General features: G+C 34.7%; 1 protein-coding gene across 1 annotated transcript in view; it reads left to right on the top strand.

Annotated features, from left to right (window-relative positions):
• The window catches only part of LOC111158199 (EF-hand calcium binding domain 13), a 91324-nt gene that overhangs the window by 46035 nt on the left and 21194 nt on the right, over nt 1–24095 (top strand). Inside the window, exons 9-15 of the mRNA XM_022520115.1 lie at nt 2433–2927; nt 5250–5387; nt 6842–6913; nt 10483–10626; nt 13726–13800; nt 19025–19168; nt 21795–21866. Of these exons, the coding sequence (XP_022375823.1) occupies nt 2433–2927; nt 5250–5387; nt 6842–6913; nt 10483–10626; nt 13726–13800; nt 19025–19168; nt 21795–21866 (1140 nt within the window). The remainder of the gene's footprint in view (nt 1–2432; nt 2928–5249; nt 5388–6841; nt 6914–10482; nt 10627–13725; nt 13801–19024; nt 19169–21794; nt 21867–24095) is intronic.

The following is a 24095-nucleotide window of genomic DNA, read 5'->3' as shown; positions in this document are numbered from 1 at the left end:
ATAAACTCTTCCATATATAAACTGATGATTCCATTCTACTATTGAGCCTGTCTGATAAATTTTTTTCTTTTTTTCTTTGGTTATTATATTTAACTTATTATATTTATTTATATATTATATAAAATATAATATATAAATATATATTTATATATTATTATATTTAAGCTTTAAAATTACCATTTGGTTCCTCTTTATGTCTTTTATGTCATTTTCTGACACTTTTTTTCTTTCTATTAATTTCAAAAATGTTTTTTCTTTGTATGTTGGAGCATTTTTATAATAGTTGCTTTGAAGTCTTTATCAGAAAGTTCCAACATCTTTGTCATCTTGGTTGTGTTGGCATCTATTGATTGTCTTTTCCAAAGCAGATTGAGATTTTCTTGGTTCTTCATATATGAAGTGATTTTGAATTAATATCATGGACATTTTGAATATTAAGTTATGAGACTGTGGATCTCAACTCCTATGGAAAATATTGATTTGTTTTTGCAGAAATTTGACTCAATTTGGTTCAAGCTACAAGTTTCAATCAGTTTTCCATGTTTAGTAGTTTCAGTGTCAATTTGTTTTTCACAGCCTTTGCAGTACTATTCAGATATGTGGGACATCCAGTGGCCCACCTGGGACCTAGATGGTGGTTTATCCTGGAGTTCAGTTCTCAGAATTTATGGTATACTGTTTAGTATCAAATCCATGTAGCTCAGCGTGAACCCAATGTTATGAAGTTACTTTCCTGAGCTGCTCCCCCTTCACAATTTACTTGGTGCTTTATAGTCTCCTAGAGCTCCTTTAAATAATGTTAGATTTGGTTCTGATGCAGTTGAATTACTTGGAATCAGTTGGGTCCTTTCGAAGCTTGCTTTTTAAAGCTTTTTAATGATGATCACATAGCTGCTTTTATGTTAACTTAGCTCTACTACTAAGGCAGTATTCTTCACATGAGTCTACTGGAGGCCCCATGTATTATATGATCTTTCTTCTCTGGTTAATGGGATCAGAAATCATTCTTAGTTCTCAGGGAGCTACAGGAATTGTCCTAACTACAATTTTCTGGTAATTGTCTCCTTGTCCTTCGGTAGTATCTTCTCATGTATGTGCAGATTAATACTCAGCCAAAGAGTTAATGCTAATGTCCAGAACTCAGCAGTTCTTTCTTCTTTGGCACTCTACTCTCATATTCTAGATTCTTTAGCCTTCCTCATATCTCACTTATCTCTCTTTCCTCTACTCATTCAGACCAGCGTGCTCTGTTCAGGTTTTACTCTCCTATGCTATGACGTGGAAACTACTTCCAGACAGTAAGCTGGTACAGTTGTAGGGTTTCTAGCTGGTTTGTTTCCCTTCTTTAAAGGATTATTTAGTCCTGTGCTACTTATTGTCCAATGTCTGAAAACATTTTCACCCCACATAAATTGTCCAATTTTTCAGTTATTTAAGTTTTGAGGGTAAAGTTGGTCTCTATTGCAGTGTCTTAGCCCAAAGCAGAAGTGTCAAAGATTTTTTTTTTTAATCCATTCACTAGCCTATTTCTTTTTGATAGAACCTAGAGATCCATGTCACTATCTTTAAAGTTTTCTAAACTTTTTACACCTACAACTAATACAATGTTATATGTCAATTTAAAAAAAGAATTAATTTCAAAAAAGATTTCCAGACATTGAAAATCCAAATATTTTCCTTTACTTTTCATTTTAATGCACACTAAACTAAGAAAATTTTTATTTTTTCTAAGTGAAATGATTTCTTAGTCAAGATTACTGCTACTCTGTTGAAGTTTCTTGTTTTTCTTTGACTTTACTTGATGATCTCATAGAGTTGTTTTGATGACCAAGTAGTATAACATTTGAAATTCTTTAAAATGTGTTATTCAAATGTAACATACTATCCTGAGCCATCCGGTGGACTTCATAAATGAAGCCCTAGTGGGATATTGTATTCATTTTTTCTAAAAATGTTATTTTATATACAGTTATTTTACTCCCACAAGTATTGAGAATCTTTAGAAGAGTAAATATTTGTATTCTGATTTTATAAATAAAAATTTCCCCACTACAACTTCCTTTTAGTTTGGTATGCCCATTAACTAAGGGAATTGTAGCTATATTGACATATCAGCCTATTATCTTTCAAAGTTGACAAAGAGTGGGGAATGAGAACTATGTGCTTTACGAGGCTGTCACCTTTGATGTAGTTTAACTCTGAATAGCTTTGGATGAAGGAATTTAAATCTATTAAACCGAAGATTATATTTAACCTAGTTAATAGTTCAGTCTTTTGGTTATTACCTCTGTAATTTTTTAAACATATTTATTTTATATTTAAGCAACTGATAATTTGTTGAAGAGCTTTAATGAGGACTTAGTTATTTAAAAAAAAAACTATTTCAAATTTTGCTGGTAAATGAAATAATTAACTATGTTTCTCTTGCTTAGCAATTATGGAATGGTCAGCCTTGGATGAATCTACTTCTAACAGAAAGTTATCAAATATTTCAGAATGCTATCTACAGTATAGGAAGAAAAGCACTTTATCTTCCAGACTGTTTGAACCATCATTATTCCCAAAGTTAAATGGAAAAAACCTCCAATATCATAAAATTATGGAGGATAATGATTACCTTGAATATAAAAGATTAAAAAATCCTTTGCAAATAAAAAAATTCCCAAGTGGGATTGCTAGTAGCAATATAGGACTCCAGGAACCATATTCAAAGGACGGCATAAACTCTAAGAAACGTTCAGAGAAGATTGAAATTCATGACTCAAAGTCTATACCGTATAACTTGAAGAGGATTACAAGCCTCAAAAAGTCTCTGGATAAAAGTGATACTTTTAGGATCCCCAGACTTCAGAAGCCAGATGTGAGAAGGCATTCCAGCCCCCTAAAACAGGTTTCATCAAAGGAAAAAACTGCAATGAATGCTCTGGGTCAGTATCTTATATGTGAGTCAAAATCTAGGTCCTTGAGTTCTTGAGTTATCACAGGAATGAGCTGAATTAATCAGTTATTACATAGTTGTATGCATTTTAATTGTCAGTACCTTTGAGTAACTGCCACTTCTGGTCTATAGGCCAATGCATAGAACACTGTGGTTTTGACTGTTGTGCCTTTCCAGATGCTCCCTTTTTCAGATTCCTCACTTTGACCAAGAAGCTTACTCAGTAATTAACCGGACTGACTCAAGTTCCCTAGAAAATAGAAGGCCTGTTTTCTTTTGGAAATGGTTATTTTATCATTTACTTAACAAAGTAGGTAGGAAGTCTATGTGAAATATTTGCTCAGGTTCCGTAATTTAAAGCTATGATATCCATATGCTGTATGATAAAATAATACCTCAGATATTATTTCCTATGGATGTGGGAATATCAAGAGAAAATTAATATCATACATCTCAGCTGCCCTTGGCTTTATAGTCTTCCTCAAAGATAAGTAAGGCTTAAAAAAAATGATAAGTAAGGTTTCCCAAATGATACATGTTTTCGTACTTCTGTGGTACCTCTATCAGAAATACTGTGTATAGAACTTAATTAAATACTCCTTCCTGTAGTCCTTGACTGAAGTTGCTTAAGTTATGTTTATTTTCTTTAAAGAAACATAGTGACCTTTTTATTGCACTTCGTATTACATGTAATTGTTAAAATGAGTGCTTAGTGAAATATTAGTGATTCATACACAGTAATGCATGTTTTCAATAACTCAGTTGGAAAGGGAGTGTGCTCTATTAAGGAGGCACAACGATGTTTGTTTGAGTCCTTTACCAATGCCCTACTATTACTCTGTGCCTCATTCCTATTTCTGAGTTCTTTATATTCCAGGAAGAATTAAAAACCTAGTTAAAGGAATAATGGAATAGTAAGCATTTACCCAGTGACTAGAAGACTGTGGAAGAAAGTGGTTATTTATCTTCCCGGAGTCACTAAAATCAAATTACCTACCATTGCCATGCTTCATGTTCTGTGTATAGAGAAGTGTGAAATAGGGTATGACTTCCAAAATAAACTGATGGTAATTGAACATCTATGAAATGTGACTGTCACTTGATTTACATTTTAAAAACATTTTTAACTTTTCATTTAAAAATCATTTTAAAATCATAATAATTACACAAAGGTAAAGACATTCCTATATAGTCTTTATCTAGTTTTCCTAGGTGTTAAGATCTTGTAGGACCATGGTAAATGCACTGAACAAGGAAATTAACACTGATATAATATTATTTACTATTCTGAAGACCTTATTTGATTTTTTTCATTTGTTCCATAAATGTTCTTTTTTAAAAATTGACATACAATGTATTATTTGCCCCAGGAGTACAGGTCTGTGAATCATCAGGCTAACACATTTCATAGCACTCACCATAGCACATACCCTCCCTAATGTCCATAACCCAGCCACCCTATCCCTCTCCCCTCCCCCAGCAACCCTCAGTTTGTTTCATGAGATATCTGGTTCAAGGTTTCATCCAGGATCTCAGATTACATTTAATTGTCATGTATCCCAAGTCTCCTCAGATCTGGGGTAGTTTTATGACCATGACACTTTTGAAGAGTATTCACTAGTTATTTTGTATAATGTCCCTCATTTGGATTTTTCCTTGTATTTATTAATGAATAAGTTCAGGTTATACATTTTTGGCTGGAATATTACTGAAGTGATATTGTGCCCATCTCAGTGCATGATATCAGGGGGCTCATCATGGCCATTTATATCTGCTTTTAAAATGTAATGATTTTGAAGATTGTGAACGGAAAGTATGGTAGACCAGTGGAGCACTGGGCATTATACGCAAACAGTGAATCACAGAACACTATATAAAAAACTATTGATGTACTATATGGTGACTAATGTATAATTAAAAAAAAACAAGAAGAAAACAATAAAGTGATGGGAAGGGCACGAAATCTCATTTTTTTGCTTGGAATCCTAGAATTTGAACACATTAGTGTTATGATCTCTTGAACTCGTATATTATATTTTAATCAGAAGCAAGCAGCATTGGCTGAGCAACTTGAACAGGTTGTTCCTCCAAGCAAATAGTTCATAAATGCTTATAGAATTTTCAAGATTGTTTTCTGTTTGAACTACAAGGGAAATATTTACAACAGAAATATGAAGAAAAAGCAGTCCTGTGAAATAATAAGTAGATAAAACTTGCTTTCTGATTACTAGATAAAGATTTTGGGCGCTAATTGTTGCTTAAGACACATAAATTCTGTAGCCGAATAGTACTTTACATTTTGTACATTTAGAAAACATCTGTGAAGCTATCCATAAACTCCAAGAAAATTACATTGCTGCAGAAGAACTTCAGTCCGTTTTGCCTTCACTAGGAATTACTTTATCGGACAAAGAGCTCAAGAAGATTGTGACAGATACTACTCACAATGGTGAGACTGATAATGCCAAGCTTCTTGAGAAAATTAGGTAGTTTTATGGGTAGTATTAAATGATGGAATAAGTTCATTCAACTAGGAATGGAGCAGAATGGGCCATGCTAAAGATGATTCTAAAAGAACAGATACAAAAATGGAAAACAGTATTTTAAAAAAAGTTGCTGGAAAGTCTGACCTAATGGATTGGTTTGGAGGAGCTAGGCCTTTTATATCTCAATTGTTTATGTGGGACTCCATGACTATCCCTTAGCTATACCTTCTAGTTTGGAACATGTACTGTGGAAGTCTGATCCAGTTATAGGGAGCTTTAGGCAATAAAACCACAAAATCTCTGAGCAAATAGCCCAAGGATCCAAGAAGAAATCATTGGAGATTCCAAAATGGAGGAGGAGTGCTACAGCTAGGAATTTAGGGCTAGTGCTACTTAAACAAAAAGGCAGTCAGTTAGCATCTAGAAGATGTTAAATGGCATATCCCAGTCACCAGCCTAAGTTCAAGGCAGAGTTTAAGTTTCCAGGAAGGGTTGTTGTATTAAAGAAGTTGTTCTATCATTAAGTAAGAACTGCCCATAGCAGAAGTTTAGTTGAGGAGAAGGCAGAGGCAACATTTTGGGAAAAGACTGACTTGGGATTGTGTTAGAAATGAATTCTTAGAACCTGAGCAAAATTTCCTAGCTAAAATAAATAGAAAATAAGATTTGTTAAAAAAAAAAAAATCTCAGGAATAGGTGCTACTAAAATTATTGAGCCCTTTCTTTTCTTTTTTTAAAAAGATTTCTTTATCGGACAGAGAGAGATCACAAGTAGGCATAGAGGCAGGCAGAGAGAGAGGAGGAATCAGGCTCTCCACTGAGCAGAGAGCCCAATGCAGGGCTCGATCTCAGGACCCCAAGATCATGACCCGAGCCGAAGGCAGAGGCTTAACCCACTGAGCCACCCAGGCACCCCTATTGAGCCCTTTCTGTTGCTTATCAGGATTGGTATGATCACTGTGGAGGCTTTGTACCTAAAAATAGATAGTTATTTGGATCAGCTGGATGTAGGAGGTAGAGATGGGGACACTTGGGTCTGTAAGGAGTGGTTAGTATTGTCAAGGTGTCTTAATGGTTAGCATATTGAGTGGGTTTTCATGATGGTGTGAAATAGACTCAAATTTCTCATGGTCCATCTGTATGGGCACTTTTCCTTTTTCCTATATCTATCAACAACTGAGTACCTAACTCAGTCCATTGCACTTTATCATAGATATTTAAAAATTGTTAAGTAATTGTTGAAATGAAATGAACTGACCTAATTTAGAAAGACTCATCTAGGGGAAACAAGTTATGAAGACTTAATAGGATGATGACAAAGTGAAGGAGAAGTAATTCTTTCTTAGTTGTATTAAAAAACAAATTTACCTTTTATGCAAAAACATAACAATGCATAATCCAACTCTTTATTTTACAGAAAGTGGAATGGTGAACTTAGATGACTTTATGAATGCTCTTTCCATGGAGCAAAGTCCTCCTGAATATGATGGTAAGTGGGAAGTTTATTTTAAAATGATTTGGAGGAAAGAAACAGGTTGAAAAGAGTTAGGTTCAACTGAACTGAGTTTGCTTTTTGGATAGATACTTAATAGTCCTGAAATCCTCAGGCAAGCCATTTGCCAGTTTGTTAAAGACTTTCCCTGTCAAGGTAATAATAGCTAACTTGCTTACCTCCCAGAGTTGTTATGTGGATTTTAAAAACTGTAAAGTACTACATAAATGTAGAGTAATAGTAAGGAAATGAAGAGATGAAATAGGTAATTAGCTACATTCTTAGCAATTGATGGGTGATTTGATTTTTAATTTTTTTAAATACTTTTTTCCTTTATTTGTGAGAGAGAGAGAGAAAGAGAAAAAGACAGCACAAGCAAGGGGAGCGACAGACAGAGAGAGAAGCAGGCTCCCCGCTGAGCAAGGAGCCCAATGATGGGAATGGTGCGGGACTCTATTCCAGGACCCTGGGATCACGACCTGAGCTGAGTCACCTAGGTGTCCCTGATTTTTAATTTTTTGTAAAGGACTTGTTTAAATGAAACACTGGTTTGGTTTGCCTTTGTTTTAGAGCATTTCTAAAAACAATTCTGTTGAGGTATAATTTACATACATAAAATTCACCTGTGCAATTTTTATGAAATTTACAGACATATAACTATAACTACAGTCCAGTTTTTAAAAAATTTTTGCTTGCACTGATTTTATTTTTTATACAAACAATTAAATATTTTTCAGCAAGATTAAAAAATAAAAGATAAGGCTTATTGTTTATATTTCCTTTTATTTATTCATATGCTAAAGAAGAAAGATAAGCTTTTTGTTTCTTCCCAAAAGATTTCTCAGAGAAGGGAAAATTAATCCAAAGGAAAGATTTTCTCTTATACTTAGATAAAAAGTCTCATGTTGGGGCACCTGGGTGGCTCAGTGGGTTAAGCCTCTGCCTTCGGCTCAGGTCATGATCTCAGGGTCCGGGGATCGAGTCCTGCATTGGGCTCTCTTCTCCGAGGGAAGCCTGCTTTCCCCTCTCTCTCTGTCTCTCTGCCTACTTGTGATCTCTTTCTGTCAAATAAATAAATAAAATCTTTAAAAAAAAAGTCTCATGTTAAAAGCTACTTCATCCTTTGTCCTTTCTGATAAATGTAAGTGCTTAAGTGTCTGGATTTCTTGAAGACACTATTAGCAAATCAGTTTCTTGAATGCTACACCATGTAAGGTTATTCACCAACTCAGTTGTTGTTTCATTGCTGTTTTTGAAATTTGGGAAATGTTCAGGCATTATTTCTTTGAGTATCTTTTTAACCATGGTCTCTTTCTCTTCTTCTGGGACACAAGTGTTAGATTTTTTGTTTTTTGTTTTTGAGAGAGAGAAAGAGAGCAAGTGGGAGCATGAGCAGGGGGATGGGGCAGAGGGATAGGGGTAAGCAGACTCCTGGCTGAGCAGGGAGCCTGATGACAAGCCTGATGTGGGGCTTGATCCCAGGACCCTGAGATCATGACCTGAACTGAATGAAGTCAGATGCTTAACAGAGTGAGCCATCCAGGTGCTCCCTTAGGTTGTTTTTATATTCCTAGGTGTCTGAAATTATTCCTTTTTTTTTGTTTTGTCAGTTTTCTGTGTTGTTCATGGGGTTATTTCTATTTCTGTTTCTTAGTTCATTGATACTTTCCTTTCTCTCCTCCCTTCAACTCTTGCGTCCATCTGCTGAGCTTTTTATTCTAGTTATTGTATTTTTTAGTTATGAAATTTCCATTTGGACTTTGTTGGTGTGTGTTGGCTCTCTCAGTCTTCACATACTGGCCTTAAACAGGAAAGACCCTCACCAATCAGTCCAGCAGATATTCTCTGGGCCTCTATGGACTTTTTCCTTACCCAGGCTCTAGGACTGACAAGACACATGCCAGTTCTTAAAAAGCTGAGGTGCTGAATGCATGAATAAACGCTTTTCCTCTTGGAGGGTGGGGGTGGACTAAGAGTTGGGAATTTTAATCTGCTCTGTGCTCAGCAGAAGGGAGGATCACTGGCATCCGCCAGCCCACGCCACCACCTTTATTCTTTCTAAACAACTAGGCTATACTAGAATCATCAGAGCTCCAAGATTGGCAAGACAAGAGCCAGTCTTCTGAGAAGGCCTTTTGGAAAAGTTGGACTGGTGGATGTGTGAACCAATTGCTCTTTTCCCTTGGATGAAGCTGGGAGCTCTTCTGGATCATAAGTGCTGCACTGGGGGCAGGCTCTCCAGCTTTTGCAGGAGGTTGTCCCAAATCTTACTGCCAGCTTCAGTGCATCTGGTTTTGCCTTCTCCTGGGGTGTAAGAACCTTTCAGTTAGTTTCTGGTTTCTCACAAAGGGAATTTATTTTTGAATTTCTACGAAGCAGTGTGTTAGACTTCCTATTGAACCATTATGCTGATGTCACTCATCAGCTCTTTACTTTTACATGAAAATTTCTTTCACTTTCACAAGATAGGAACATGTATCTTGTACATATTTATATATAAGAATCATTTTTTTGGGACGCCTGGGTGGCTCAGTTGGTTAAGCAGCTGCCTTCAGCTCAGGTCATGATCCCAGTGTCCTGGGATCGAGTCCCACATCGGGCTCCTTGCTCATCAGGGAGCCTGCTTCTCCCTCTGCCTCTGCCTGCCATTCTGTCTGTCTGTGCTTGCTCTCTCTCCCTCTCTCTCTCTCTCTGACAAATAAATAAATAAAATCTTAAAAATAAAAAAGAATCATTTTTTTAAGAGTCATCTAACTCAGACATCATTTTGATCATTTCTTTGTTTAGCGTAATGATGGCCAGTGATTGCCTAAAATTGATTAACTCCAGATAATGGCCTTAATGCCCTCCATTGCCCAGCTTCCTCACTTTACCTATTCTAATCTATTAGGGAAAGTATTTGAGTTTAATTTGTTCCAAAGTTTACATACCCCCACCCCCACATCTGTCAACCCCCTTAATAATGCTATATGTTTGCAAGTTATTTTAAGAAAGCTTTTATTGCAGTAAAAATTTATCTGTTTAAATTTAATGAATGGAATACTGCCCAAATTTGTGAGGCATATATTCAAAAGTATTATAAAAAGACATGTAGAATAGTTATTTCCAAGTAATAATACTTATATATACAGAAGATAAACCAAGATAAATTAACCAAAGACTGAGCCATATATTGCAATGAAACCTTACCCCATTCATCATTTGGGATTGAGGGTTTTCTACTTCTATTTCTGCTACCGAGAAACATACTACTAGGAAATTTTAAATTATTAGAGAATTAAATGAGGAAATTAAATAATATTTTTGTTCCTATGCATTCAAATTGCAATTAAATTGGCGCTTCCTTAGATACAGAGACTATAGCAAAGTAGAATATGTTTTTGGCTCTGATTTTGTACCTTGTTGGTTTTTAATACTATTAAAGATTCTGGTACTTCTTTTTATACATAACATTTCTGAAGTTCTTGTTTGTTAACTTAGTATTAGAACTAAAATTCATCTTACTATTGGTGTTTTCTTTTAAACTTTTATATTTAATACTTAATAGCATATTGCTTTATTTTCAGAGTTGACTGATGTCATTAAAGCCATTGATAAAATTAAAGATGAAAATATGGATTTGGAGGATCTGAATACTTGTCTTCAGGATTTTGGGGTTTACCTTTCTAAGCCAGAATTTGAGAAGATCATAGAGTTGACTGAAGCTGATGGTAAGTGATATATTTTTAGGAAAACAGGGCTTACACATATGAAAGACGGTTGCTTTGCTATTTTTTCTCCTCAGAATTATGACTTTATTATTTTTATTAGAAAGAAAGGTCACTAAAAGTAAACCAATACAGAAAAATTCTCAGAAGTACAGCAAAATACACAAAATCCCATTATCCAGACATAACCAGTAATAACCATATTTTCAGACATTTTTTTCCTATAGGCAAACATGAAAACAAAAAGTAGGGTTTCTGATTTTGCTTTCTGACAAGATAGAGGTCAGGACAAAGGGCACTAAATGGGACAAAGGACTCTATTATGTCAAAGCCTGCAATTCATAATGAAGGTACTAGTTTGACCCTTATAACTAGCTAACTTTGTTATAGTTATAAATAGCCAACTTTGATGAGTTTTAGCCTTATAACTTAGCAGCTACTTTTCTAAAGGGGATGATTGGTAGTCAAGTAGACAAATGGGTGGGGTTTTTAGGTAAAATGGTAATAGACATGAATTGGGAATATTTACAGCTAGGGGGAGAGTAAATGAGCTTTTATTACAATATATCTTTTACTTTGTGTATATGTAAATTTTTCCATAATAAAAATTAAAAAAAAAAGTGAAAAAGAAATAGGAGCAAACCTATGAGAAAAAAAATGGTAAGACTTAGTTAAAACATTGTATAATACCTAAATAAATGGTGATATACCCCATATTCATGGATTCAGAGACTCTAAACAGTCAGTTCTCCTAAATAATTTATTTATCCAAAGCAATTCTGTTAAAACCTTGACATTTTTTGATGACTTAATTCTAATATCTGTATGCATGAACAAAAGCCAAGAATAGCTAAAACACTCTTGAGGGGGGTAAAAAACATGTATCGAGGTGTGTGAGTAGTGTTGGAGGGAACTTTCTCTTCTGGATGTCAAAACTCATTATAAAACTATAGTAAATAAAACAGTGTGAGAATGGCACAGAGATTGAGAAATTGACAGGATAAGAAACTTACAAATATATCCCCACATGCATATGAAAACATATATAATGAGGTGGCGGATCACGGGGGGGGGGGAGAACACCATTTAATAAATGGTGCTGGGATAATTAATTATTCAAATGCAAAAAATGAAATCAGATCCCTATCTATGTATAATATTCAGTAATAATTTCCAGATGTGAACAGTAAAAGTTTTAGAAAAAGAGAAGAAAATTTTTCTGACTTACAGTTAGGAAAGATTATTTTTAAGATACAAAATCACTAACTAGAAAAGATTGGTAAGTTTGACTACTCTTAAAGACTTTTCTTTATTAAAAGATAATACAAACAGAATGAAAATACAAGCCACAAATAGAATGAAGATTACTTGTAATACTTTGAACCTCAAAAGATCATTGTGGAGAATATATTGGGAACCCCTATAAATTAACAACCCAATAGAAAAATGACTAAATTATAAGAACAGCCATTGCAAGATGAAGGAACACAAGTTGCTAATAATCATATGAAAAGACTCTCAACATCCCTAGTAATCAGGGAAATGCAAAATTTAGGTCACAGTGAAATGTCTTTTTATACCCAATAGATTGGCAAAAATTGAGAAATCTGTTCATTTAATGGTTGGTAAGTAAGACAAAAGTGATAAAGGAACTTTGAAAAACATTATGTAGTGTTTTGAATGGTTTTCATACTTCATGACTTGGAAAATCAACGTTTAGCTATAGATCTCAGAAATCTCTTGCACTGATGTACAAGGAGACATGTTTAAGAATGTTCATGGCAGCACTGATCTTAATAGCAAACAAAAAAAAGAAACAACATCATCAGTGATAGAATGGTTAAAGTTGTGCCCGTTGGTGCATAAAGAAATACTAATAGTCTGTACATTAGTGAAAACAATATACTATATAGGTGATTCCTGGAAATATAATATTGAATGAAAACAAGTCTCAGATTGCTCTAAGAATCTGATAATTTTTATCAAGTTGTAAAACAAAATTAAGGAATATTTTGTTTATCCTGTTTAAACTTATATGTAAAAAACCAAGAGATTGGTAATACTGAAAAATTCAGCAATGCTCTCTCTGTAGAGAGACAGTAGAAAGGAATTGAAAAAGCGCAGAAGCGGGTGTAGTGGTATTAATAATGTTCTTCAAATGGATGGTGGGTTCAGTGGTTCAGCTGAAACATATGTGTATCAAATAGACCTTACCAAAATAAGGGAATCTATTGCTTTAGAAAGTTCTATGTTCTGTCAGTGAATATAAATCTTCATTAACTCTAACATTCCCCCAGAATTTTTTGAAGTCGCATTTTTTTTTTAAGTCTCTAAATATTTGACTAAGAACACAAAGTGATTTGGTGCTCTTTAAAGTAAACTTTTCAATGATATTTAATCTTGAGAATAGGACAATAGGCTGTACCTTATCTTTTATAGATTAGAATTAGAATTTTTTTAAGTGGGATAAGCAAAGGTGTAGAGTTATCAAAAGTTCATTATATTTATGTAAAACCCTTAAAGTGGCCTTAGAAAATTCTTAGAAATTTTTATCCATTCCAATATTGGGAGATTATATATAATCAAGGAGAGATATTTTCTAAGTATAAAATGACTATTAAAGTGTTTAATAGTTTCAACAGTATACTGGAATAAAGATAGCAGTGTGAATGGTAGCCTGATACGGAAGAAAACAAGTCAAGAGAGCTCCCTTCTAATCTCTGATATTCTATTTCCTTTTGTGACCTGGGAAAAAAGTCATGATATCATGTATAAGTGTTTTTTCTAAAACATACTAGTTCTTCACCTACATATCTTAGTGAGTTGTTGCAAGGCCAAGGCAAGGTAATATAAGTTAAAATTAAAAATGTTGTGCACTTGTGACTAGAAAGATTTTGATTAATTTTCCTGGCAATTTTCAGCGTTTACTTTTTTCCTGTAAGTTGAATTGCTTTTCCCTCTTATAACCATATATTTTTAGTGATATTAGCTGATGGCTCTAATTATATTATCTCCCTAAATAATTTATTTTACATAATTCAATATTTGTCTTAATAATTTAATACTTGAAGATACTGAAAAAAATGTTCTTTTCCCTTTTAGAAACAAAAAAGGCGAATTTTAAGGAATTTGTTGATACAATGTTGACCAATACGGAACGCTTCTCTGAAAAATTATGTATGTAAAACAATCATTTTTTGTGCTTTTAGTGGATCAAATGGTGTGATAGATTTTAGAAGAATATAATTTACAAAAAGACATCCTACGGTTCATCAGGCAAATAAACGCCTGGCTTACTGCTGATATGTTTGGCTTTAATCTTCTCCAGTAATGATCCCTAAATCCAGAATGACTTCTATGTGCAAATGAGTTGAAAATAATCATAATCTCACACTTTTTATAGAGAGTTAGAAATGCGTATATAAAATTCATTTTGGAAAGAGTTAAATGTCTTCCCAATTTGGGGAAGTGATGCCATCTAGTGACTATAGTTGAGTACTAATATGCAGATTTTCTACTTAAAGCTGTATTTTTTTTCATCTTCTAATTTATTCAGTAACATTTCTTGAGCCACTGTTATGTATCAGACTTTATGTTAAGTTGTGAGTATGGTAAGCTGAGAAAGACATTCTTTGCCATTCAGAAGCTCATTCTAAAGAAATACAAGGTCATATATGTGTATTTTAAAAATTGGGGTTACAGGCACCTAGATGGCTCAGTCGATTAAGCATCTGACTCTTGATCTCAGCTTAGGTCTTGATCTTGGGGTCATGAGTTCAAGACCCGCATTGGGCTCCATGCTGGGTGTGGACCTTACTTTAAAAAAATGGGGTTAAAAGTAGCAATTTGTTATTTTGTGCTTATTAAGTAATACTGTATTTTAAGTAAGTTATTTACCTTATATAAATCCATTTAATTTGTTTTCTATACAAGAAAACAATAGATTAATTGGACGAAGAGATTATTTGCATTGCTAATTACTTCATTTTTCCTAGGAATTTCAGTTTCATGGAGATAAAAATTTTATTAGCACATATTCATATCTGTAGTTAAATTTCCTTTCTCATTCTTAATATTGCACATTTATGTTTATTGCTTTTCCTCTTTTCTTCATTTGATTGCTCATATCTTCATCAGACTGCTTATTGGTTTTGTATACCTCATTGGGACCTTCCATCCATTTCCCCCTCTACTTTCTCCTTTCCCATCAGTCTCTTCCTGTTCTCAATTTTCTTTCTTAACTCGGCTTAAAAAATATCTCTGGTCTGTGTGTCTCAAATACCCTAAATTCTCTTGCCCCTTTGTTATACCTAGCTGACAAAACTCCCAACCCTGCTTTCTCCTTGTGGCTGACAGCATTTCTAGAGAAAATTACACTGTTGAGCAGATCGAATAGAGTTCCACTATAAAGTCTTGATCAACACTGTCTGCTGACCCTTGACATTATCTAGGAATTATGTGATTGTTCCTCCCCAATTAGCTTATATTTTTCCACTCTCTGAAGTAACTATTTAAAATCTCCATCTCTCAAACTTCCATTCCTACCCCAGTGTCTACCCTTCTTACGTTTAGCAGATAACTTTGCCTTTATAGGAAAAATAGAAAGCCTGTCTCTATTTTGAGGACATTAAGATATTTCCAAATATATTCTTTTAAACATTTTTAAGTTTTTCTTTTTCATATTTAAGTCTTTAATTCATCTGGAATTGATTTTTAAGTATGGAGCGAAATTGGGATCCAATTTTTTTTCCATAAGGATAATTAGCTATGACAGTTTTATGTTAATTCTCTGTTTTAAATTTATGTATTAAACAAATCATTTGATTTGAAACCCAACATAGCCTTGGGATTTAGGTTATTGTTGGAGATTTATTCCCCCTATTCATGCCTCAGGCATAGAACAGCTTTCTTCTTAAATTCCTAAAAAGGTGACCAGAGTGTTTTTAGTTATAATTTTTAGCATGGAAGACTTTCCAGGCTGCTTGTTTTAAGTAGGCATCTCAGTTATAGTTCTAGATAGATCATATCTGTACCACATAACAATAATAGTTACTACTAGTACTCATATTTATTGAATGCTTACTATGTGCCAGTACTCTTCTAAATACTTTTTATTTATTAAGTCATTTGGTTTTCATATCAACTCTATTATTATTTTTTATTTTATGGTTGTGAAACCATGGCATGGAGGTTAAAAAAGTCATGTAACTAGTCTGTGGTAGAGTTAAGATTAGAACTCAAGTGAAGCTTATGCTTTTTTTTTTTTTTAAAGATTATTTATTTATTTATTTGACAGACAGATCACAAGTAGGCAGAGAGAGAGAAAGGGAAGCAGGCTTCCTGCCAAGCAGAGAGCCCAATGTGGGGCTCGATCCCAGGACCCTGGGATCATGACCTGAGCCGAAGGCAGAGGCTTTAACCCACTGAGCCACCCAGGCACCCCGAAGCTTATGCTCTTAACTTCTATATTATACCAGCTGACTGGTATGGCATCAGCATAGGCACACACATAAATCATATTTCTTCCCCGTTCCTGGTATCTGATGATTTCCCTTTCTATTGAGCTTAGCATTCAATTGTTTAGGCCCCGAAGTTAGGAGTCATTCTTGATCTTTTTTCCCTTATGTCCCTAGCTCCACCACCCTCTTCCTTCATTCAGTTTATTACCAAATATTATTTTTATTGATATTTTGACTTAGTATAGAATATGTTTTGTGTTGGAAATTGAAGGGGAATGTGGCTGTTGTTAGAATACTATATTGCCAGTTCTTTAAAAATACTCATTCAGGTTTTGACTTTGCCACTCCATAGTAGCTTTTTTTTTTTCCACAAAAGTTAAATCTCATTTTGTTAAATCTAATCGTTAATTTTTTGTTTTCATCTTCTTTACCTCCAGCAGTTTTTTTACTTCAAGTATTATTTATGTACAGTGTTGTATTAGTTTCAGGTATACAGCATAAGGATTCAACAACTATTCTTATTTTAATTTAATATGTTTACTCAAAAATTTTCTTGTGTTTTCTGTGACACTGTAATCTTCTAATTTCTCTCCCACCTTATTGGCTCTTCCTTTTTTTAAAAAAAATTGAGATTTAATTGACATGTAACATTGTGTAAATTTAGCCATACAAAGTACTGATTTGATACACTTATATATTGCAATATATCACCACCATAGTGTTAACTAACACCTTCATCACATCATGTAATTATAATTATCATTTTCTTTTTTGTGGTGAGAACACAAAGATTTAGTTAGAAACTTTCAAGTACATAATACAGTATTGTTAACTATAATCACAATGCTGTGCATTAGATCCCCAGAACTTCTTCATCTTCTAATTGTAAATTAGTACCTTTTAACTACATCTTCCCAAATTCTCCACCTGGTAACTACCATTCTACTCTTTTTAAAAAATGTAATTAATTAACTAATTAATTATTTTTGAGTGCTTTTTAGGTGTGAGACCTTACAATATTTGTTTCTCTCTGTCTGCTTCATCTTACTAAGCATATTGTCCTTAAAGTTCTTCCATATTTTCACTAATGTCAAAATTTCCTTCTTTTTTTTTTAAATTTATTTGACAGACAGAGATCACAGGTTGGCAGAGAGGCAGGCAGAGAGAGAGGAGGAAGCAGGCTCCCCGCCAAGCAGAGAGCCTGATGCGGGGCTTGATCCCAGGACCCTGAAATCATGACCCGAGCTGAAGGCAGAGGCCTAACCCACTGAGCCACCCAGGCGCCCCAAGATTTCCTTCTTTCTTAATAGCTGAGTAATATTCTATTGTAAAATTGCTCTTCTTTTTTCATCTTATTTGCTGGTTGCTTCCTTTCTAGCTTACTTTTAAATGTTAGCACGATCCCAGAATCCATTCTGAGTCCCATTCTCTAAGCCTCTTCCCAAATAATCTTACTACTTTAAATATCTCTGTCCTTTTGACTCCCCATTTATCTCATACTTAATATGTATAAAAAGGAATTCTTGCTCTCCAATAATCTTATTCTTTCCCTAGTCTCTCTTTTCTCAGTTTTTGATGCCACTATCCACCCAGTTGCTCAGTTCTCAAACCTAGGAGTTCTTCATGGACCCAGTCTGATTCACCACAAAATAATCTCAACTTTGGGGCACCTGGCTGGTTCATTTGGTAGAGCGTGTGGCACTTCATCTCTGGGTTGTAAGTTTGAGCTCCACATTGGATGTAGAGATTACTTAAAAATAAAATCTTAGGGGTGCCTGGGTGGCTCAGTCATTAAGTGTCTGCCTTCAGCTCAGGTCATGATCCCAGGGAAGCCTGCTTCTCCCTTTCCCACTTCCCTTGCTTGTGTTTCCTCTCTCACTGTGTCTCTCTGTCAAATATATAAATAAAATCTTAAAAAATAAAAATAAATAAAATCTTAAATATTCTCAGCTTCATTCTCAAAACACATCTTTTTATTTGTCTAGTTCTCATTATCTTCGTCACTATTACCCTTGTCGAAGCCACTGTCATCTTTTTCTCTGAACTACTACAGTAGCTTCCTAGCTGCCTGATCTTCCGGAGAGTCCATTCTCTATACAGCAGCAAAGTGATCTTCTACACATTTGTAATGAGATAATTTCACCACCACCCACATTAAACCTTCCATTAAATTCTATTGGAATTAAAAAAAAAACACACAAAACTTCCTCCCATGGTCTGCAATGGTAGATTGAAGAGAAAGTAAGATCCAGGGAAGATCTTTGAGGGGTGATGTAGAGCAAAAGCTATTTAGTTCATGTTTTTATCAGTTGGGCTTGTTTATGAACTCAGACTTCTATAAATCTGTATAGTTCAATGTGAACTGCACTTTATAGTGGTTACTCAGCGGTGGCATCACTATAAGTTCTTGAAATATTTCAGAATCCTCAAAGTTACACTAATTCTGATGTTAAATATTTTATTGTGTTTTAATATTTAAAAATTGTCAGGAGGACGCCTGGGTGGCTCAGTTGGTTGGGCAGCTGCCTTCGGCTCGGGTCAGGATCCCGGTGTCCTGGGATCGAGTCCCACATCGGGCTCCTTGCTCAGCAGGGAGCCTGCTTCTCCCCCTGCCTCTGCCTGTGCTCATTCTCTCTGACAAATAAATAAATAAATAAAATCTTAAAAAAAAAAAAAATTGGCAGGGGCGCCTGGCTGGTTCAGTCGATAGAACATGGGACTCTTGATCTCGGGGTTGTGAGTTCCAGGCCCACACTGGGTATAGGGATTACGTAAAAATAAAATCTTAAAAAAAAAGAAAGAAAACTGGCAATCATTTATGCTGTATTTGTTATTACTATTAACCATAAAAGCCTTAATTCCTGACTAGTCCCGATAATAGTTTACTATACTAACTTGTTAGACAAGCATGTTGTAAAACTTGTGTGTTATCTACCCTTCAGTATTGCCTGATACTCTTGAAAACCTCCACAATTTAAGCAAAGAGAAGATGAATGTTTCTCACCTGTGGAACACTCTGTCTGGGATGAATAGTAACTTGAAAATAAAAGAATTCCGAAGTGCACTGAAATTAGCAACAGTTGATGGTAAGTACTTCAAATATTAAAATTAAAAGATATCTAAGAATATGGTTCTATCTTCTATCTTTATTTTTCCTTGTATCTTGTATTTGGTTGATATGCCAATATACACATTTAGGAAATATAAAGAAAGCTCAGATTGTTTGTCCTACAGAAAAAAATGTTAGTATCTAACTTATCATTACTCTGAATTGATCAAATATGCATTGACTTACCTTCAAGTTGTGTAACATGTTACTGGAAAATGGCATATTCCAGTGAACACAGAAGAGATTGTTAGGGAATGTTAAGAGATCTGTTCTGGTTTTTTATTAACACTACTTGGGATGTCCATACAATTTGTTGAAATAGGCTTTTAATTTTTAATTTGGTAGAAAAACACAACACCTAATGGTGGCTACCACTTCTACTTAGCAAATTAGAAAAAAAAGATTAAAACAAAACAAAAAATAAGTTTGAAAAAGTACTATAAAACAAAGACCAAAGACCAAAATTTTAAAGATAAGATTATCATTTACTGCTGATGTTCTGTAGGCAGGAGTGAGAACGCAACCACAGGCAAACATTTCCACTCCCTCATAAAGTTACAAATATATTATTGTACTCTTGTATGTGGAAAGCTTATGCCAAACTAGCCTAGTAACAGAAGCATGCCTCTGGGGTCTTTGTCAAAGAACTGTCTTTCCCTGTGAGGATTAATCGCCCCTTTTTCTCCATTAAGCTCCTTTTTAGGTGATGCTGGTAATTTTGGACTTTAAGTGTGTTGATTGTTTTGTTTATTGAGATATTTGAGATGAGGAGGGTTAATCAAAATAGAAGGATATTTATGACTTGATAGTAGGGATTTCCGCCCTCTCTTTCATTGCAAAGCTTCAGTTTCCCTTGAGAGAGTGAGTGGAAGTTGAAGGCAACATGTACCAGAGAAAGTATTATATAGCATTTATTTTAATCAGACTAATAACGTATCATTTTATGAGCTATAAAAATAACTCAGCTATCTATGAAATTACTTACTGTGATAATAAAGAATAAATACTGTATCCTATTCATTATTATATACCTATAAAGCAAAAATGCAGTGTGTAAAATGTAGAACATTCTACCATCTAAATCCAAATAACGTGCATAATATTGAAAATGTTGTGTGCCCCATCTGTCATACCATTTCTTCTCTTAACATTGGAACTTCAGTACAGAGATTTAATTCTTATTTTAATGCAGTGGTGTGCAAAGTTTTGAACCTTGTATTTTTGGCTTTGTATTTATATTTGGTGCTGTTAAAGCAGTAGAATTCTTTTCTTCTAAATGAACTCTTACAGAGTACCTTAGTATATAAATCATAAAACTTGAGTTTCTCTGATTAAAGTGGGGGAAATGACCAAGTGAACTGCTTAAGTAGCTCAACAGAGACCTAGAAACATGAAGAAGAACTTAAAAATTACTGACCTGGGGCACCTGGGTGGCTCTATCATTGGACGGTTTGCCTTCGGCTCGGGTCATGGTCCCAGAGTCCTGGGATCGGGCCCACATCGGGCTCCCTGCTTGGCGGGAGGTCTGCTTCTCCCTCTCCCACTCCCCCTGCTTGTGTTCCTGCTCTCACTGGCTCTCTCTCTGTCAAATAAATAAAATCTTAAAAAAAAAAATTACTTACCAAGGATATTCTTTTTTGATCATGGTGTGTTAAAAAGGAAAAAAATGGTTTAGGTTCCCTCTACTTAGTGAGATTGAATTATTACTTCTTGGTTCTTGATGGTATTCTGTATTAACTCATTAATATTTCAAAGTACATTTGAAGTTTTTAAAAAATATTTTAAAAAATATTTTATTTGTCAGAGAAAGAGAGAGAGAGACAAACAGAGAAGAAGGGGTGGGGGGAGGCAGAGGGAGAAGCAGGCTCCAGTTGAACAAGGAGCCGGATGCAGAGCTGGATCCCGGGACCCTGGGATCATGATCAGAACTGAAGGTGGACACTTTAAGCCACCCAGGTGTCCGTAAAAAATATTTTTACGGTGGTTACAAAAAGACATTGAAAAATAGAAAAGATATTTATCATTTAGCAAATTTAGAAATACTTCCCCAATATCTCATTTTATAGCACCTGTATTCTATCCTGTGACCATAGACTATAATAATTCTAAATCCTTGTGCTAAGTTTCCCTGTTCCTGACTGGGAAAGCAAAGCCACCTCTGCCTCCTGTGTTTGTTACTTTGGCTTTCTAGTATCTGTGTGTTCTTTGTAAGAAATGAGTGTAAACATGTGTTGGAAATTATAGAACCATCTGGCATTGGAAAAATCTTTAAAGTTAATCTGGTACAGTATTTTTATCTGTAAACATTTGAAAGATTAAACTAAAATTGAGGTTTGTCTCTTAGTGTTATCTCTAGGGATACGGATTACACAGTTTCTCTTGATTGATGGATATTGAAAACTCAGCCTTTCTCCTATAATCTTAAGGTTTATTTATTCCATAAAATTGATCTTTTGGATAGTCAACAATATGAAAAGGAAATACGAGTACATCAAATGATTTACATTTTTAGAGATTGCTGCATTGGATCCTGAATTTTGCTTAGTAAGGCTGATCTACTAAAAATGTTTGAATATAATAATATAAAAATGTTTTTCTTGCAGAAGGTGATGAAGTGCAAATAGAAGAATTTGGAAAAGTGGTAAAGGATATGCGTGATGCCTCCAGGTTAAAAGGTAAGTACTAGATTATTTGTGACTGTTAAATTTACTTTTATTGCATGGATGTCTTTTTGTTTTGTTTTTTAGTGTTTCTAGTTCTGCTAATTTCTGGTTAACATGTTGGCATTGATCTGTTTTAAAGCAGGTGAAACTTGGTTTTGATTAAAAGTTGACAGCTTCCTTGATGAAAGAAAAAAGGCTTTTTCTGGAATAGAGTCTGTGTAATGCTATTTTAAATCCCTTTTTTGTGTTTGGGCTTTATATAAAGTCAGTTACTGGCTTTAAATTTTTTCAGATATGAATATTTTCTGTATAATTTTAAGCCTCAGACTTAGGATTCTACCTAGTGTATAGGCTTCTACATTATTCAATAAAATTTCTCAGGAATCTTCTACTGCTTCCTTTAGTAGACATTCCTTATGTTCCTTTTCTTGTTTTTTATTAAAACACAAGAGAGACCATGTACATTTTGGTAGCATGGGTAATTTCTACTACTTGACTTCTATTTTTGCTTAAAAATTAAAACAGAACTAAAACCAATGAAGATTATACTTGTGGAGTTTGTGTACTTTTTTGTTTAGAAAATAAGTTTTAAACTTAATGTCAAATTTATTTGAATAACCATTTAATGGTGATTAATGGTTATTAATTAATTATAAAAATTTAATGTAATTTATTTGAATAACCACTCGTGATTATTTGGTCAATAAGCATTATCAGGAAAAGAATAAAACACAGGTATTTATGTTGGAACACAATCTGTATCCCCGGCAATGTGACTGGGGTCATGTGAGATCCTGTGAGAAAACTCCAGGAGATGGAGGGCAAGAGTCTTCCTGGGCTGACGCCTGGAATAAACATGGGAGGATCCTGGGAGTACTTTCACATCCTCCTTTAGATGGATCTGATAAGTGTGGAGAATCATTAACTTGCTTTTGTTATTTAAAGCTAAGAGATAATCGTTGTTGTTGTTGTTGTCGTTGTTGTTGTAGTTGTTGGCTTGTGGCACTTGATTGCCTACAGGTAGCCCACGTCCTGCACGTAACTCACATCTCACACGCAGTTCATGTCCTGCACGTAAATCTAGATCCTGTTTGTAACTGGATCTTGTGAAAAGTATAAAAGAAACGATTGTAAGAAATAAAGTTATCTACTGATCATCCCTCGGTAGTCCCATCATTTTGGCTCCAATCACCAGGATCCCCACCTCGCGAAGGTGACAATATATTTAGGGAAACAGATGCAGAAAAATTTCTGTGTATAAAGAAGTAGACAAATCTCGGATTTTCAGTAACCACTCTGATCTGCATAGGAAATTTCTGACGTTATTGTTTCTCTTTTAGGTTAAGAAAAGTGTTTAATAAGTCCCTGTTGACATAAATATGTTACCTGGGTTACATAACATAATTAGTGTCAACAAAGTACAGTTAGCTGAGCTCTAGGAAACAATGAATAGAGGTAGAAAAGAACACAGCCCATGGGGTATGATGTATGGTGGTTTGTGGTTTTTTGACTTACCAGCTGGGTAATCTCTGTAGGCCATTCTGATTTCCTCACCTTTAAAACAGGGGAGCTAATGAAATCCTGTTTGTCATAGAATTGTCAGGTTCAAGAGCAAAAACACATGTAAAGCATATGTATAACCCAATTGTTAGGCACATATTATATACTTGTTAAATGGTAGTTAATTTTGAAATCAGACAGCAGAGCTCAGAAGGAGACTCGTATTCAGGACAGTGAATGAGGAGGAAGGAAAAATTTTTGAAATTAAGCCATTGGAAAAGAAGAACAGATACAGTTTAAGTACCTGAATCTGGGAAATGGTCACAATCGTTAGGGGAATGGCACTGGAATCTGTCAGATAGTGCAGTGTAAGGCCAATAACTACAGGGAAGAGTTAGGAAGCACCCCCTAGAATACCAGTGTTAACGTAGCAGGCCTGAAGCTGCCCTCTTTAGAAAAACCTGCTTGCAAGGTTGACTGGCTGACACATGAGAACTTGGCTTTCAGAATGTTCACTTCATTAATAATGGATAAGGTTAGTTCATTGTGCCTAGACTATTTGTTGGCAAACTTGGAGAGACCTTAAAAATGGGCATATTGTGAATACAGTTCTATGCTTTCCTTCAACATACCGCATAATTATAAAGGATTATGGTGAGGTGTCTGATCTTTTACTTTAAGATTTTAGTGGTGGGGCAGCCAATTCTAGGTAATGATGAAGATTAAGTATAGCCGTTGGTT

The sequence above is a fragment of the Enhydra lutris genome, unplaced genomic scaffold, assembly GCF_002288905.1.
Source record: "Enhydra lutris kenyoni isolate GAN:26980312 unplaced genomic scaffold, ASM228890v2 scaffoldscaffold57, whole genome shotgun sequence".
NCBI lineage: Eukaryota > Metazoa > Chordata > Mammalia > Carnivora > Mustelidae > Enhydra > Enhydra lutris.
Note: the sequence above shows the minus strand (reverse complement) of the source record. Positions and strands in the feature narration are given on the sequence as shown.